Below are 18,101 nucleotides of genomic sequence, written 5' to 3'. Positions count from 1 at the left end.
CCCTCAGCTGCTCTGTTTCTATATTCTTCAGCATATGCTATTACTTTCAATTTGCAGCCTGCATCATATGAATACCTTTTATTTTTTTTTCCATTACGAAACTAGCTACTAACAAAAATATTGTACTGTTACAGATGACATAAATCACTTTTAATTAAAGTTCACTGACACCGTAGACTGCAATGACATATGATAAACTGGACAGTGTTCTGGGTTTGCAGTGGTGGGGCGGGAGGAAGACACTGTTTGCCAGCTTGTGAAGTCCTGCAACTCATGTTCATCACTTTGATGAGAGAGGTCTCCTGTGGCATTGAATATATGACCATTTTTAAGATTGTTGGGAATTTTAAATAAAACATTGGACATTTTTATATTAATTTCGAGTATAAGACACACCTGAATTTTGGAGGCAATTTCTCGAAGAAAAAAGTACGTCCTATAGTCCATAAAATTTGGTATTGTTTTCTCCAGTAGAGTGGGAGGTACTGAGTGGAGGAAACTGATTGTCTACTGCCACATAGTTGATCAATGTAGGTCAGGGGTGGCAGTAATTTTGGATCAGAGTCCACTTTCTGTAAGCAGAGCTAGGCATAAGGCCACACCTTTTAAAATGTTTGCATGCATTAGTTAACATTGCGTTTCAGAAAAAGTACGAATTGCTACATTAAAATTCTGAGTTTCTTGGCAGGCAGAACTAAACCATTAGCGGGCTGCATGCGGCCCACAGGCTGCAATTTGCCCATACCTGATGTAGGTAAAATTCGTGTGTAATGACACCATGACACCATTTGAGGTTGGAAAAAGAGATGTGGTAATGTGTGAGAAATAGTACCTTAACAATTGGAGCATCTGGTTTAGTAATGCGAACACACAGAGCAACTAATCTAATAGTAGAATAAACTCATCCGTGTCCTTGTTCGAAGATCCTAAAATTCCATTGCTACAGATGCCAAACATACAAACGCAAAAAAGGATACTCAAACAGGGGCATCTGGGAACAATTTTCTTTTTTCACTTCTGCGCTGTCCAGGAGTCTTCATTAGCTTGGTCAGCTGCACATTCTCTGAAAAGTGATAAAACTAGAAAATCTATAAGACGTTGAAAATACTGCTTCAGTTATAAATTTCTTTTATTATCACGGCCGGTTTCAGACTCTCATAAGTACATCCTAAGGTGTTGCAACTGTGCTGTGGCCCCTCGAGCGCCACGGTGGACGTTTACTATGTGCGTTGTGCTACCTATGAGTGCACAGGTAGCACACTGCTTCTAGTACACGTCCACCGTGGCACTCGGGGGCCACAGCACAGTTGCCACACCTGAGGATGGGCTTATGAGAGCCCGAAACCGTTCATGATAATAAAAGAAATTTACAAATGAAGCTGTATTTGCAACCTCTAGTATAATACTCAGTTGTGGATGTTCGTCCAAAAGGATTGTTTGTAGAAAATTTTCAGCTTTTGTTACAGTCACCTTGTTAGCACACTGTCCAGCCACATTAACATCACCACTTGTCAAAAGCCTGAATAACCACCTTTTCCCGTACAGACTGGTGTGAGATGTGCAGGAGGAGAGCCAATGAGGTTCCAGAAGGTACCGACAGGCTGTGCAAACCATACCAGCTCCAGTGCCATGGCCAGCTGTGCTAAGTTTCGTGATTGAGGACCCGTGATGTGAACAGTCCAATTGAGGTGGTCCCATACATTCACAATTGTGTCTAAATATGGAGAGTTCGGTGGTCAGCGGAGTGCGGTACACTCATTGTGGTGTTCTTTGAACCATGCACTTACACTGCAAGCTGTGTGACACATTGCAATGTCCTGCTGGTAGATGCAATCATGCAGAGAAAAAACAGACTCCATCTAGGGTGAACATGGTCCCCAAGGATGAATTCATACTTGCTTTGGTCCATTGTGCCTTTCAGAATTATGATATCACCCAGGGAATGCCACAAAAACGTTCCCCAGACCATAACACTCCCTCGTGATTGCAGAGTGTCTGCTTTCAGACATCTCACATCGTACATGCCAATGGCCATATGTCCGATAGACCACAAAATGTGATTCATCTGAGAAGGCAATCTGTCGCCACTCAATGGATGCCCAGTTGCAGTATTGGTATGCAAATTCCGGCCTTCGTTGCTGATGAACAAGTCAGCATGGGTGCTTGAACCAAGCACCTGTTGTTTAAGCTCATATGCAGCAATGTTCGCTGGACAGTTGTTGAGCAGACACTGTTGGTAGCGCCTTGGTTCATCTGAGTTTCCAGTTGCTCAACAGTTGCATGTCTTATTCATCCATACGCCTCTCTGCATCAGTCGTTCACGACTGTCACTTATGGCCCATGGTGCATCACAGTTGCCTGGGCGCTAGTTTTGGATCATGCCATTTTGCTTTGCATGATATATGTTTACCATGTCGACATGCAAACAGTTCACAAAGCTTAGCCATTGTGGAAAGTCTTCCACCCTTGGCCTGGAAGCCAATGATCTTGCCATTTTGGATGTCAGATAAATCGTTCTGTTTCTGCATTATGATAATGACTGCAATGTTTTCTTCATCTCTCAAAACACTTTGTATATCCTCCACTGCTAGTGCTGTCACCTTTCATCTGTGAGTGGTAATTGCACATTGACACCAAACATACGTGGTTGTCACATTAATGACTCTAACCAGTCTGCTACAAGCAGTTCCTGTAGCGGTACATGTTCGTATGAAAGACTATGTGCTCTTTACATTTCCCACCAAATGAACCTGTCAAAATGTGATGCTCTGAGCCATCTCTTAAATGTGATTCTGCATAAATTCTTCCATGGAAACTTCACTAATGTGACTAGACGTTGAACTTACTTTCTGTGCAGTGCGTGTGTGTACAAATTCAATTATGGCGCAGAATATTTAATGTTTTGAAACGTTTAATTATTAATGTGAAGTTTCTGCAAAAGTGTCGGTCTTTTAAGCTGCAAGTGATGTATATTGTTTGATGTCTTTTTTGATAACAATACTTGTCTGCTTTTCAGTGCTGGGAATGGAGTGTGTTCTTGTGTGTTCTTGTAGAGGGCTCAGTTTGATGTGTGTGCTAAGTTATTTCATTTATTTTCTATGGAGAGGAACTATAATAAACAGGTTCACTGATTCTTCAACCCTCACTCCCTGACCTCTACTCCACTCCTCACTTTAACTACCTACCAGCTCTCCTACACAGCAACTTGTCACCCAGCTTGCTGGCCCTGTACCACTCGCTGCATGTCCTGCCCATTCCAGTGCCACACTTCCCACTGAGGACATGTCACACGGCCCACCTGTCCCCGTGCCATACAACCTACAGATGCCTGGTTGTTCTTCTCCCGTCACTCCCACCTCCATCCCACCATCCCGCTGCCGTGTTGCTACTTGCTGCCATGTCTCGCTCTCAGACACTTCCCACAGTCTGCCAATTCCACTGTCTACTCTTGCACTATTATTTATAGAGCTTTGCTGTCTGTCTTGTAAGTCTCCTATAATTTCTGCTTTGATCCACTTGTTACTGATTATGATGAACTGTTGTTAAATTATGTGCTCATTGCATCTGAAATGGTTTAATGCTAGCCTGCCAATGGCTGAAAATTAATTAATTAAACAGAAACTGTTCATTTCTGGGCCCTGAATGACTGAGGCTACATGTGCAACATCTATTGATATTAACATAAAATATGAGTAAATCAAAAGGTATAAATATACTATAGGCAGTGAAGAAAGTTTGTTAAACTAATTTCTACATAATTGGAAAATAACAAAATAACGTGTACTGCTTCCTGAGAGTGAATTTTTTAATATGCACAGGGATACCCAAAGTTTGCTAAGAAAGAATACATTTTCAGAAACAAAAAAATTAATTCTACAGAATTATGGCACAGAATTTTGAAAAGAATTAAGTCTTGAGACTGGAACATTGTGTAACACACAAATTTTGAATATGAATAACTTTTGAAATGTTAAGTTCTCAGAAATTAGATGTCAGCTTGAAAGAGGAGATAGAGGGATTTCAAATAAGCTGTTTGTCTGAAAAAATTTTTTTGCATCATTGAATTTTGATGTTCACCTTTTCTGCATGTTTAGTATATTAAATCATGAATATGTCTAAGAATAAAATGTTTTTGTATAAACTGTTTACAGTATTACCATCACTATTGCTAAAATACGCTGTGACTGTAAAGTACTATTGGAATAAGAATGTGACCATTTTGGTATATTCATTGTGTGAACACTACTAATGAAAGTAGATCAGAAAAGCAAATAGGAAAATTGATACAGACATCAGTAGTGGTATAAGAACAAATACTATTGCTCTGATGCATGATTTGTGCAGCAGTCCCGTTTTGCATGTTGCTTGCAGACCTGTGCCGCAGCCCCCTATTTGCCTGTCACCCCCAGACGTCTCCCGCAGCTCCCTATTTGCCCGTCACTTGCAGGCTCGTGCCGCAGCCCCCTATTTGTCCGATGCTCCCATTTCTGTGCCACAGCCCCCTGTTTGGTATTGCCCCTGCGCCGCAGTGCACTTTTGTGCCTGTCACATGCAGGCCTGGGTGTCACAGCTCAATTTTTCCTTTGTTTCTCACAGCCCTCATTCCTATGCTGTTGCTCACGAACTGTCCTGCTGCCCACGTTCACTCTGTTGCTGCCCCCCCCCCCCCCCTCAAATCCTATCCTGTCCCTCTGCCATTTCCCCCTCACTTGTCTCTGACCCCTCTGCCCCTGCATTGCCTCTGCTGTTTGCCGCCACCCTCCATCTGCCCCCTCGTTGGCCACCGCTCCTTCCCTCTGCTACACCCCTCCCTCTGCAGTTGCCACAACCTCTCCCCCTGCTCCCCCCCTCCCCCCCCCCCACCCCATCCACCAATCAGTTGCAGCCATTACTGTGCTCGCATCTTTCCTGTTGGCGGCAACCATCCATCCTTCTGCCCTCTTCACTCCCCCTCTCCACTCCCCCACTCCCTGTCCCCTCACTGACCTGGCCCTGTTGCTCGCTCCCTCTGGACTTGCGCTGTGGGTCACTTTACTCCCATCCCTTGCAGTGCATGTCACTTTACTCCCATCTGTCACAGTGCAGATCACTATACTCCCATCCCTTGTGGATGTGCACTACAGTTTACACAAACCCCCCCCCCCCCCCCCCACCCCATTTCTTGTTGGCTTGTGCCCAGCTCACTTTCCCTAAATGACTTCCAGAAGTGTGTTGCAGTCCTTCTTTCCCTCATCACTCTGAGATCCACTCCACTCTACTGCCCCAGCTCACCCTGTCTCTCTCAGACCAATGAAACTGCCATGCATCGGCATGTTATTGACTGACCTTTCCCATTGATTTTCCTTCCATGATGTCGCAATCACCAATTCTCCCCTTCCTTTAGTTGTCCATTCTTCCTTTCCTCTGTGTGTGTCGTTGGTTTGCCAGCTATGATACTCTTTCTGTCCCACCTACTCATCGACTTGGTGTTTCCAAACTTTTCACCTTCTCTTCCCTTGCTCACTATTTCAGTTTATTTTTCTTTTCTTTTTAACTTATATTCTGTTACAGCTTTCTTTTCCATTTTTGTGGTCTGTATGGTGGACTCTGTTTCATTGTTTCTTATTTCTTGCCATTCTGTTACCTTAGGCCATTTCCTTCAAGAAAATAATACACTGGATAGGTCACAGATTTTTCTAATCTTTCATACTAGGCTGTAGTACAACATGCTTCTCAGGCTTATTTGAGAAACTGAGGTTAAAAGTTATATGAGCCTGTTGAATATTGTAAGAGAGCACTGGCTCTTGAGAAGTGCTGTTAGCCCTTTTTGCTAAGGAGCCAGACTGGAAAATCTGCATTTACTGTTTCTTAAGCACTTCATTTTCTTTCTTTCTTTTTATTTTCCTAATCTTTGACCAACTATTTATATCAGTGCAAAGAATCATGTTCCTTTGGAAAGGAACAATTATACCGCTGATGATCATGGTGGTGCATTTGTGTCGATGTGTAAATCGTGATGAGATGAACATGTATTTATTTTAACTGCATGCACATGTCATATATACAGGCTTGCCCCAGGAGGAATGGTCGATGGTCAGGTGTATGACAGAAACGATTATTCAAAGCAAAAACCTATAGTAAACAGGGGCTCTAAATGCACACCTTAAGAGCTAAGAGCACTTGTTTAGTACTCGTTAATATTTGCTACTGTACAAAACATCTCTTCTACAAGTGCTCATAGTTCTTAAGATATGCTTCTTAGAGCCCAATTTGAGCCTGTGTTTACAAATGTGTGATCCAGTCTACCACCTATCAAAATTATGGAAAGCAAAGAGCTTGCAGTAGAAGAGATTTGTTTCACAGTATCGAAGGTGATGAAGTGCTCGTATCTCTTAATGTGTACATTTTAGAACCCATGTGTACTAGACTTTTTTGCTTTGGATAATCATTTGTGTCATATCTATGAGTATTGACCATTTCTCCTGGGACACTCTGTACAATGTATGGCTTTCAAATAATGTTAAACCTGGTATGACTTTAATTGTGGTAAGCATATAAATTGTTGTAATTAATTTAGTCTACAACCACTAATGTTAGGAACATAATCCTGGCTGTCTGTGTTAACTCTACATAAACATGTAACTTTTGCTGTTTTTTGAGTAAGGTGAGGACTTTATGTCCGAGTACTTTTGTTTATTTCTATTTTATGACTTATGTGATTTTTAAGTGCGTGTTAATGTGGGTTTAACACAGGTAGCAAGATGATGGGATCTTGACTCCCAAAACCCGTTGCTGAGGATTAAATTAGTGGATGTATGCTATGTTAATTATAATGATTATCCTCACAACTGCTACATACTGTTTCTAAGATACACAATATTAGTAAGCGTATAAATGTATTTATAAACTAACATTCATCACAAATCCCTACTGTATCTCCATCATATCTCGCCAGGAGTGTTCTGCAGTGATTATCACCGTTATTGTTGTTACTTTGTTATGAAACGTGATTCATTGTGACAATACAAGTGCGGAGGAGAAGAGCACGTAACATGGTTTTAATGGCGTGCAGCTATTGCACTGAAACCTCTGCCCATCGATTGGCACTCTCATATGTTATTCAACAAGCTCATGAGACTTTGAGCCTTGATTACTGGAAAACAGTTTATAAGTGTATCATATTAGACCTGCATTTATTATTCCTAAGTATGGACTACATCTGTGTAAAAGGCGGCAAAAACTGTTGACCCACGTTGTGTGTGCCTCCCTTGTGAGTTATGCTATTTTCCAAACTGCTCAGACCTTATAGTTAACTTCGATTACCACCTAGTCTCTGTTTGAATGTACTGGATTACTTTCACATGTAAGCCCAGTAGCACTAAATATTAAAATTTGGGTAGGTGTGTTTTTTCGTTTTTGCTCTGCCACTGCTTTTAATTTGATCTCTTGTAATAATTTTGTTTTAGTTTCATCCTTCTTTAATCTTTCCTATATGGTGTCAATAATCCACTACCTATTTTCTTACAAATTCATAGGATCAGTAGATCTACATGCAGGTCCAACTAGAAGATCAGATAGTCTATTAATGCATGGAGATAGTCAACGCATAAAGAGAGAAAATTTAATGCATGGTAAGTTGTATACCTAAAGTTAGTTGTTGACCTCTAGCTGTTTGAGTGCAAATTGACAAGGCTTATTGCTTTTAAAACTTATAAACTTAATAGGCATATTGTAATTTTTATCACCAAAATTTAACAGTTGTAGTGGTGCATTGCATTAGTTATATAATAAGTTTGTCAATACAAGCAAATTCCTACCTTCCCACTGAAACAGGTGGTCACTTAATTTTTGTACCACATTTTATGTGATGATTCATTCAGGAATTATGGTGCTATGCTTTGTGTTCAGAAGTGATGCACTTACAAGATAAAATCTTCTTGACATTAGTCACATCAGTGTTTAGCACGCAGTGAAACCACAGGTATCTCATGGAAGTATTCAATGATTGTTTTAAGACCGAGAAAGATTCAGTAAGTACACACTGTCGAGCATTCGAAAACCTTTGGTGACCATGTTTACAGCCTTGATATTGCTACCAGATGTCCGACTCCTTATACATCTGCCTCCAAGATTACTATCGGGGGAGATAAATAGAATAGAAAATGGGCAGCTGTAATTTAATCAAACACATTACCAAGGTATGGCCACTTGAGCTGACCTGTGCCCCTTTTTGGGTCATTTTGCATCAAATCCTACACAATTACTAATTGAGATGAAATCACCGAAGATGTGGTGGCAAGATCAGGTAATTTACTGGTAGTAATTTCAGCTGACTGCAAGGCAGCTGTAGAGAAGAGGAAAAGTACAGGCCATGGTCAAATACAGAAGTGGTGTGGAGGCAATGAAGTGACACTAGCATCTAACTAAACACGGTACCTGTTGCTGAAAAGTTGACTTTCCACAAATAGCAACCCCATTATACCACCATAAGACAATTCTATTTATGTATGTTTTGCATAGATAACAAATAGTATACTTTATAATGCTGTCTGTGTTATCGGACCAGCAGACCCAATTACGACTGTACTTGTGGGGGCAGATGCATGACCTAAAATTTTATCAGATTGGCTTGCTGAAAGTCAACAGGGGGCAGTCATGCACTGTGTCTTTCAAGCCAACTCAGCAAACCATTAAACAGTCGAAAGAACATGTTAGTGAAATCAAATTAAATTGTAAATAGGAAAAAACAAAATGCATGGAATGATCGTTTAAAATCCCACAGAATAATAAGGTACCCTAAATCAAATAGTTTTAGAGTTCACTTCCAAGAATATTTATTAAATGTTTATTCACACAAGTGTGGCCTTACATAGATTTATAAAATGTGATAAATCAGTTGAACAATAATAGACTAAGCAGTGAAAAATTAGTCATGCAGTGTGAGCAGAGCATTTAAACACAGTGGTATGCACAGATAAAGCTTCAACACTGCAAAATCACACCAACAGTCACTACAAAAACTTAAGTTCATTAATCTTACTCACCATTGTGGCAGAACACACAACAGGTTCATCACACTATTATAAATAATAAATACAGTGAAATATTATAGGTCATAGCTGCCTCAAATTTTTAACGTTGGATTTGTCTGGTCACATGAAAACAATCACTGTAAACCACATAAACATTTCTTTGTCTCTTAGAATGTAAAGTTCAGAACTCGCTGTCACAAAATTATTATAAGTCCTATGAAATTTCAGAGGATTCATCCCATGACCTCAGGAAATTTTCTAAGTCCACTGAAAGCTACCTGAAGCTATATGGTACACAAGCTGCCGTATACTTCTCCAACCTATCATGCCATGTGATCACTGATAAAAGATCTCGCATGTGCTTATGCTAATGGTTATAAATATTTCATGACATCCCAACCACTGAATTCATGTGAAACATTCAGAAATGACCACCATTCAATTATAAAAATAATTACAGATACAGACAATACACTAGTAGGTAGAGAGGAGTTCTTCCAGTCACTTTGCAACCTCTCATTGGAATATAAATGTACTAGCCAGTTCCCTACGGCTTCTTCCATACACGTGTTCAACACATGTGGTGCGTATTGCAAGCAGGCGATGAGTGTTTATTTACTCTGATCTGTAATTGTTAATTAAATAAAGTGAATTGGATTTGCAGTGCCGTATTGAGAAAATGTCATTCCCACGTAATTTGGATAGCAGAATAGATATTGTAAACAGTTCACAGAGAGAATTATGGAAATTGAAGAGCACATCTGCAGGAACATCATCCACTTTGAGGAAAGTAGTATGAAGTATACACAGTTGACTGTAATATTTATTTAACTCAAAACCTGACTGTGCACAGTATTTTTGTTAGTTTTCGGGGGCGTAGGCCGCCTAGAGTAAATGTTGTACTATGCTAAAGTTTCTGTGTAAATGCCTCAGTGTTGCTGGTGCTATCTTGATGGATATCTTATTAATTTAATAGATTATGATACTTCACAGTTGAAAGCTGTCTGAAGCATTCCCAACTGTCAGGACTTTCTTTATGTACTATTGACTATTGGGGTGTATTGTCACCACAGTATGCATATCCATGATCCCTGTGTCTGTCCATCTCCTACTTCCCATCTCTCTCTCTCTCTCTCTCTCTCTCTCTCTCTCTCTCTCTCTCTGTGTGTGTGTGTGTGTGTGTGTGTGTGTGTGTGTGTGTGTGTGTGTGTGTGTGGTCTCCCTCCCCCTCTCTCTGCCCACGCATGCTCATCAACACATGTAGCCCCTGCAAGGCATGCCAAGTCTACCACCAATCATGTCTGTTGTGCATGGCAGCTTACATGTCAGGGGCAAAAAAAAAAATCCTCTTCTTTTTGCCCATAACTTTGCTCGTGTGGGAACTAGGAGGTTGCAACGCCAACAGTGCTGATTCTCATACAGCAAGCAGTATGTGTACCACATTTGATTAAAATCAATTTGGTTGTTTAGGAGAAGGTGCTGGACATATGTACATGCAGTACACACATACATACATCCTGTTTTATATACAGGGTAATTCAGCTGCCAATACTGGTGTCATTTTATGTTGCCTTCAAAAACCACGTGCGAGATTTTCGTATTCTTTCACTCACTACGTACAAACTATTAATGAAACAGAAAAAATGAACATGACATTTTTCGTACGTAATTAAATTTTATACTGAGATATATTTTTGCAGGACGCCACAGTTGTCAAGTTCTTCAAGAAAAATGTACAATAGTCACCTTCAAATGCAGCTCTTTCCCCACACTCACCCCCCACCAGTCAAGATTTCCAATACACTGTTCGTTGCACTCCCTCCTACAACTGTACAAAAAAGTCTGATTACACGAACTATTCCCAATGCTTGACCTTTTTTGGTATCTATTGCTTGGGCTATTATTGTAGGCTGTTTTGTTAACATTACTAATTTAAACATGCCCGTGAGGGTGATGAAAGAAAAAGACTGCTGTAAACTAATTACGTTGACAATTTTATCCAGACTTAACCCTTACAAGTACAGTACTTTTGCAGTAAGAAGGTGTGACAAATACAACACTGTAATTGTTTATTTTATGGTGTTAAAATTCACACAAAAGTCAGTTTCACAATTTGTAAGGGCTCGACTAGTCCAATGGTGTGATATGGTCAGTCAGCGAAGATCACAAAAGGTGGAATGTGGGAAAGAATTCATGCAGTTGCACATTTTTGTACAGTGGTAGGAGGGAGTACCATGAACAGCTTACTAGAACTCCTGACCAATGGGGGCTGACTATGGGCATGGGTGTGCATTTGAAGGTCATTTTTGTACATTTTTCCGCACTAATTTGAAAACAATGATGTCTAGTGAAAATTATCCCAGTACAGAATTTAAGGACATCAGATTTCCTACAAAAAGGTCCTGTTCGTTTTTTCTGTAAGACTAATAGGTCATGCACAGTGAGTGGGAGAACATGAAAATGTCGACCGTAGTTTTGAAGGCCAGACAGGACTTTGCAGATTGCATAAAATGATATCAGTTCAGTCCCCTGAATCACCCTTATTTTTATATATATAATTTATGAATAAATTACGTGAATGTCAGACCACATCCTGTGCTGCAATGTGTTTGAACTGAATTCCAAATTACAAATACTTCTTAAATCATAGAATTATATTTACTCATACATTGGAAATGTTAAGTAATGGTCCAGGGACAGTCATGCTGATACGTTAAGTTTTTGTGTGGGAAATATGTAGTCATGGCACAATTCGCATATAAATTTTGTAAATTGTTTATACACATGCTTGATTGTAGAAGTAACATGTTCTGGTGATGATTGACATCTTCAGCTTTCATACACATATTATATGTGAACATTACATGATTGATTAATTTATTTGTTTCATAAATGATTATAATTAAAACATTTACAACTTTTTAATGTTTATGGTTTAGAATCGAGGTTAAAGTTACAATGAGCTTATCTCGTTACCACACTTATGAGTTTTCCCCCTGATCCCCAATGGTCAGCAGCACCCTCCTTGCATGCCCCAGCCACCTCCAAGCCACCTCACCTGCATTAACCACACCATAGCTGCCTAGGCTGACCTATTGCCTGAGTGGTCGCGCCAGCAAACACTTATCACTGCCTCTCATCTCACATGGCACCTTCTCGTAAAGTCACAACATACACAAAAAAATTAATCTTTCAACATCACGACACCAGTCAGCATCAAAAGCTTCTTTAAGTTCCTCATAAGTTAATAACAACAGGAACTGTCCATACAGACTGTTCCTGCTGATGATCAGAACCTACTGTGATGCTATATTTGTGGTCATCATCTGCTTCACAGCCAGTGTGTGAGGGCATCACCTGTACTATGCTCCATATGGAAATATTGTGTGTCGTGTGCAGGATTTTGCCCTTAAGGCTAATTGAAGGAGAGTGAATTTTCACTCTGCAGTGGGGTGTGCGCTAATTAGAACATTGTGACATTCTGGTACATTAAAACTGTGTATTGGATTGAGTCTTAAAACTAGGCCTTGTCCGGCACACCATTCCAGTCTGCCAGGATGTTTCTTACAGAAGTAATTGGGACCACCCCATTAGAGTTGTTGCTTGTGATTTTATGTATATTTCCAAAAGATACTACTGACAAGTGTGTTGAGGCCTCATCTTGGATCAATAAGAGCAAGCAGGATGAATGTAGATGTTAATCACTAACAGAATTTCCTATTAAGTCTAGGAAAGTTACTGGCATAAGGAAGTATGTGGTAAAATGTTTGTGATGCTTTGGTTATAGTTGGTGGATATAAAATCTTCTCTAACCTTCAGGAAAGGCCAAAAGTTACATCGTGCTGCACCCAGGCAAGGTTCGCTTGCTGCGTATGTCCTGTATGTTCACCCCAATGGTATGCAGTGGATTACAATGTAATATATTGAAGATTTCTTTTACTTTAAAAGTACAATGAGTGTAGAGCATCCTATGTTTATAGAAGCTGTAGTTTGTTATAGAAAACACATGGGAATTCCACTAACGTGTTTTAATATATGGTTGTTAGTGCGCATAATTACTGCTAACAATAACTATAGTCACTGCTACCAATACAACGAGTGCTGGTGAGAGAGCAGCCCTTAAGACTCTCACACAGGCCATAGCTAGCAGTAATATGTAGGTTAGCATCTTGTTCTCTTGTTTTCATTTCATATGGTTGTTCACTTCATGTTATCTTGTTTTGTTTTTAGTTCATGGTGTTTTTCTCTTTGTTTAGCATTTATGTTTCTAAAGCACTGTTAGCTGTAATTTGTAGAGATAATGAGAAAGATTTCATGATGAAAGTTAATCAGCCACATTGAGCAGTATCAGTGAAAGTGAGACATGGCTTGCTACCTGCCTTTCCTAACTAAATGTCACTCCCATTTGAATAGATACGTGTCCCAAGTGTTAGCAGCCACTATTTCAGCAGTGACTCTTCCCTTTCACCAGCTGAAACTCAACTTGTGTGTAGTATTAATAAACCAAGCAGTGATTCATTGAGATGTGAAGTGGCACTCGGTTCCCTTAAGCCACATCAGTGGGCATCTCACCATGTCAGAGTGGAAAGCTGTATGTCATGTCAGAATCTGTAATGGTGTTTCCTTCACAAAGAAGAAATTATTATAAAATATGTAGTTATGTGGAGACCAAATTTTTAAAGAGCTTCACAGATTCATGGAAGACCAATGGCTTAGTGATTGTCTCCTTGTCGAACCAACAGAAAGCAAGATTTCTAGCTCTGAGAGTGTTACAGCAGCTTGCCGGCTGGGGTGGCCAAGCGGTTCTAGGTGCTACAGTCTGGAACCACGCGACCACTATGGTCACAGGTTCGAATCCTGCCTCGGGCATGGATATGTGTGATGTTCTTAGGTTAGTTAGGTTTAAGTAGTTCTAAGTTCTAGGGGACTGATGACCTCAGAAGTTAAGTCCCATAGTTCTCAGAGCCTTTTTGATTTTTGTAACAGCAGCTTAACTCTTGTCACAACAAGCAGGAGACTCTGGTTCTCGATCTAGAGCGTATGTGCATTGTGCACAGTTCAGAGTGAAGGTTTGGGTGTGAGAGGTAGATAAGGGAATCTTGTTAAGGGTTAGTTATGATAGAGTAAGAAAGTGTAGCAGAAGGGATTAGGTTTTGGGGGGTGGGGAGTGAAGTTATGATGAGGGCAGTAAGGTTTAATGAGATGGTGATGGGCATAGAGGTAGGTGAATGAGAGGATTGGTTATCATGCAGCAATGAAGTTTGAACCTAAAGTAATGTGTTCATGGTGCAAGCAAGAAAGTGTATCGAAAACTGGTGGTAGTGTGCCAATTATTGGAATGAAGTTTTTCATGTTACATTGTTACTATTTCATTGTGGTATTACTCTTCAAAAGTTGGTGGCAATGTTTAATTAAAAATAACTGTGGACACAACTCTCTCATTAACATGTTTATGAAATATATGTAACTGAAGTGAGCGGTAGTTGAAAATTAAACTTTGTTGGCATGTTGAAATTCGATACATAAATAATCCTGTTACCAAAATTTCAGATGTGCCAAGATATGGAAAGTCATACTTTGAGGGAGATTTCCAAAAACGACTGTCGAAGGAAGGCTCTGTTGGTGAGTAAATTTGTTTAGTTCAGTCACTGAATTAAGCATTTTGTAATCACTCGTGGTATTTTCACTTTGAATAATTGGAATCATGGTAGATGTAACATTGAATCAGTCTTGAAATGTTGTTTCATTGGTTTAAGAACATAGTTTGTGGCAGGTATAAGAAACTATTCTTGATTATGAGGAGAGGGTTCACTTGCAGAAAGAACTCTGTTATGGGTTGATGTTTCCATCCGTGCAGGTCTGTATCTTTAGGTAAAGAACCAGGCAGAATGTGTTAAACAGTGGAGAGTATAGGAAGCTATTGTACAAAGTTTGTGATGACATTCTTACTCATAAGTATAAAACTGTTCCATAAAGAAACATTTTAAGTCTTTGTGATCCCAAAGATGTTGGGAGTTATACTACAAGAGCATTAACTAACATTTAGTTTAAATAGTTATGTTATCTGCCAGTGCTTCTGAATTTCTATGCCATCACAAGACCTGATATTTTTTAATGGGAAGAGAAGGAAGTTGTGTGAACTTGAATACATTGAATGTAAAGTATTTTAAGACGCCTGGGGGGGGGGGGGGGGGAGAAAATGCCACTTCATTTTATCCAGTATTTCTTTATCTACGTCACTTTTTTATATTTAGATTGCTTCTGGTCCTTGTAAGATTACAATGGTGTATTGTAAAGTGGTACATTGTGAATATAAATTTACAAAATTAAGAAAAATCGAAAAGTAACTTGGGTTCCAGTAGTGACGACATGATATAAAAAAGAAATGAGACTACTCTCCTTCATAAATATTTGTTGTAATGTAAATCTGTGTAGCCTCTTGAAGGATGACAAGCAGAAAGGTTATGAACAGCAAGGACAAGCAGAAGGGTTCTATGTAGCAGAAAAGTTGAATTCATTCTCTCCTCCCTCTCTCCCTGCCTGCCTGTGTCAAGTGCAGTGCAGTGCAGTCCATCAGTCACTTACTCTACACCTTCTTCCCCTTCCTGCCCCCCCCCCCCCACCCGTGCGCGCGTCTGTGTGTGTGTGTGTGTGTGTGTGTGTGTGTGTGTGTGTGTGTGTGTGTGTCGAGGGGGGGGGGGCGGCAAGTGGCCCTACTTTTATCTTTTATGCTAGTTGTAAATGTTTTGTAAGCAGACAGATTTGCAACATTTATCAAGTTTGTTTTGAACAATGCCTCATAGATCATTTTTTCCAGCAGAGTGCAACATAATGAGTGTAGTAAATTGTTTGCCTACTGCCACAGATTTGACTGATGAACAATAAACTTGTTGCAGCATAGTGACTGAGTTCAGGCATGGACTAATGTGATATGACAGATAGTACCTTAATAATGGGAGCAATCAAGTTTAGTGTAATAAGAAGATACAGAACTAGTAGTCTACATTATGCCTGAAGTCGCATGGACAAACGTGAATATGTCATTTATTTAGGAATAGTCAAACAAGAGGTTTTGGAAGATTTTTCCTTTTTATTTCTGTATCGTACAAGAGCCTTCATTGTTTAAACAATTGCTTGTATCTGGTCAGTGATAAATCAGAAAATATTTCAAACAGTGACATCTGACGAGCTTTTTTAGGTGTCGCTTTGTAAAGGCCTTGGGGTTTATGGCTTTTATGCCCTTTACTGGCATTGTAATGTGTCTTGGGTTTGAGCTGGAACCAGAATTTTTAACCTGATAAAATGTATTCACAATAGTTAACAAATATTTGCTGCCAGAAGTCAATTACATAGCACAGCTTATCATACCATTCAGCAGAACATACTCTTATACTGTAAAGTTACTGGCCGGCCGCGGTGGTCTAGCGGTTCTAGGCGCGCAGTCCGGAACCGCGCGACTGCTACGGTCGCGGGTTCGAATCCTTCCTCGGGCATGGATGTGTGTGATGTCCTTAGGTTAGTTAGGTTTAAGTAGTTCTAAGTTCTAGGGGACTGATGACCACAGTAGTTAAGTCCCATAGTTCTCAGAGCCAATTGAACCAATTGAATTGTAAAGTTACTGTTAAAGTATCTTTGAATTCCATGTATGTAAAGATTCATTGCAATTTAACAAAATGATATTCTCTTGAAGTAGGAAGTTTTGAATTGAATAACTGTGGCCTGAAAAACAACATTTGCCACTTCCAAGGGAGTTGTAATGACGAAGAACTTAGTACAAAATTACATGGCTATTTGTGTTGCCCATTAATACTGACATTTTGAGTGCTTACGTGTTTAATGCATCATTTGAATACTTTTCTTTTCAGAACTGCAGTATTAGTATTTATGACTGAGGCAGGGACTAGTACATCTCACATTTAGAAATTCTTCCTTTGCATCTACTATGTAAAATTGGTTGCTAGATCCAATAGCCTTGTGCTGTTAGAAGCAATCATGTGAAGATCACTGGGGCAATGGTGCAGTTTAGGTGTCTTTTTCTTCAGGTATAAGTTGTTACTGACAGTCAATGTTTGAACTCACATACATGTAATGTATTTAATATTGCAATATGAACATCATTAAAATTTTAAATTGCAATTCATTTTGCCACTTTTGTGGGGAGACAGCTGATCACAAAGAAGAAATTATTATAAAATATGTAGTTATGTGGAAGCCAAATTTATAAAGAGCCTCACAGACACATGAAAGACCAATGGCTTAGTGATTACCTCCTTGTCGAAAGACCGGAAGTAAGGTTTATAGCTCTGAGAGTGTAACAGAAGTTTATCTCTTGTCACAACAAGGTGGAGACACTGGTTCTCGATATAGAGTGTGTGTGCATTGTGCACAGTTCAGAGTGGAGATTTGGGAGCGAGAGGTAGACAAGGGAATCTTGTTCAGGGTTAGTTATGATAGATTGGCTTGTGGGGGGGGGGGGGGGGGGAGTGAAGTTATGATGAGGGAAGTAAGGTTTAATGAGACGGTGATGGGCATAGAGGTAGGTGGATAAGAGGATTGGTTGTTATACAGCAATGAAGTTTGAACTTAAAGTAGGGTTCTCTGAATAGTAATTCATTCATGGTGCTTGCAAGAAAGTGTATAGAAAACTGGTGGTAGTGTGCCAATTATTGGAATGAAGTTTTTCATGTTACATTGTTACTATTTCATTGTGGTATTACTCTTCAAAAGTTGGTGGCAATGTTTAATTAAAAATAACTGTGGACACAACTCTCTCATTCAACATGTTTATGAAATATATGTAACTGAAGTGAGCGGTAGTTGAAAATTAAACTTTGTTGGCATGTTGAAATTCGATACATAAATAATCCTGTTACCAAAATTTCAGATGTGCCAAGATATGGAAAGTCATACCTTGAGGGAGATTTCCAAAAACGACTGTCGAAGGAAGGCTCTGTTGGTGAGTAAATTTGTTTAGTTCAGTCACTGAATTAAGCATTTTGTAATCACTCGTGGTATTTTCACTTTGAATAATTGGAATCATGGTAGATGTAACATTGAATCAGTCTTGAAATGTTGTTTCATTGGTTTAAG

The 18,101-nt window shown here is 39.6% G+C and overlaps 1 protein-coding gene across 8 annotated transcripts in view; it reads left to right on the top strand.

The window, feature by feature from the left end:
* LOC124722596 overlaps positions 1 to 18,101 on the top strand; it is a 356,119-nt gene that overhangs the window by 208,937 nt on the left and 129,081 nt on the right. For 7 of the 8 annotated variants that reach the window (XM_047247733.1, XM_047247734.1, XM_047247731.1 and 4 more), the window contains 3 exons: positions 7,515 to 7,610; positions 14,562 to 14,633; positions 17,896 to 17,967. In XM_047247733.1, the coding sequence (XP_047103689.1) occupies positions 7,515 to 7,610; positions 14,562 to 14,633; positions 17,896 to 17,967 (240 nt within the window). The remainder of the gene's footprint in view (positions 1 to 7,514; positions 7,611 to 14,561; positions 14,634 to 17,895; positions 17,968 to 18,101) is intronic. The other variant, XM_047247735.1, reaches the window with a different exon arrangement.

Source organism: Schistocerca piceifrons, chromosome X (genome assembly GCF_021461385.2).
Source record: "Schistocerca piceifrons isolate TAMUIC-IGC-003096 chromosome X, iqSchPice1.1, whole genome shotgun sequence".
Lineage (NCBI taxonomy): Eukaryota > Metazoa > Arthropoda > Insecta > Orthoptera > Acrididae > Schistocerca > Schistocerca piceifrons.
The sequence above is the reverse complement of the archived record's forward strand: the minus strand, read 5'-3'. Positions and strand labels throughout refer to the sequence as shown.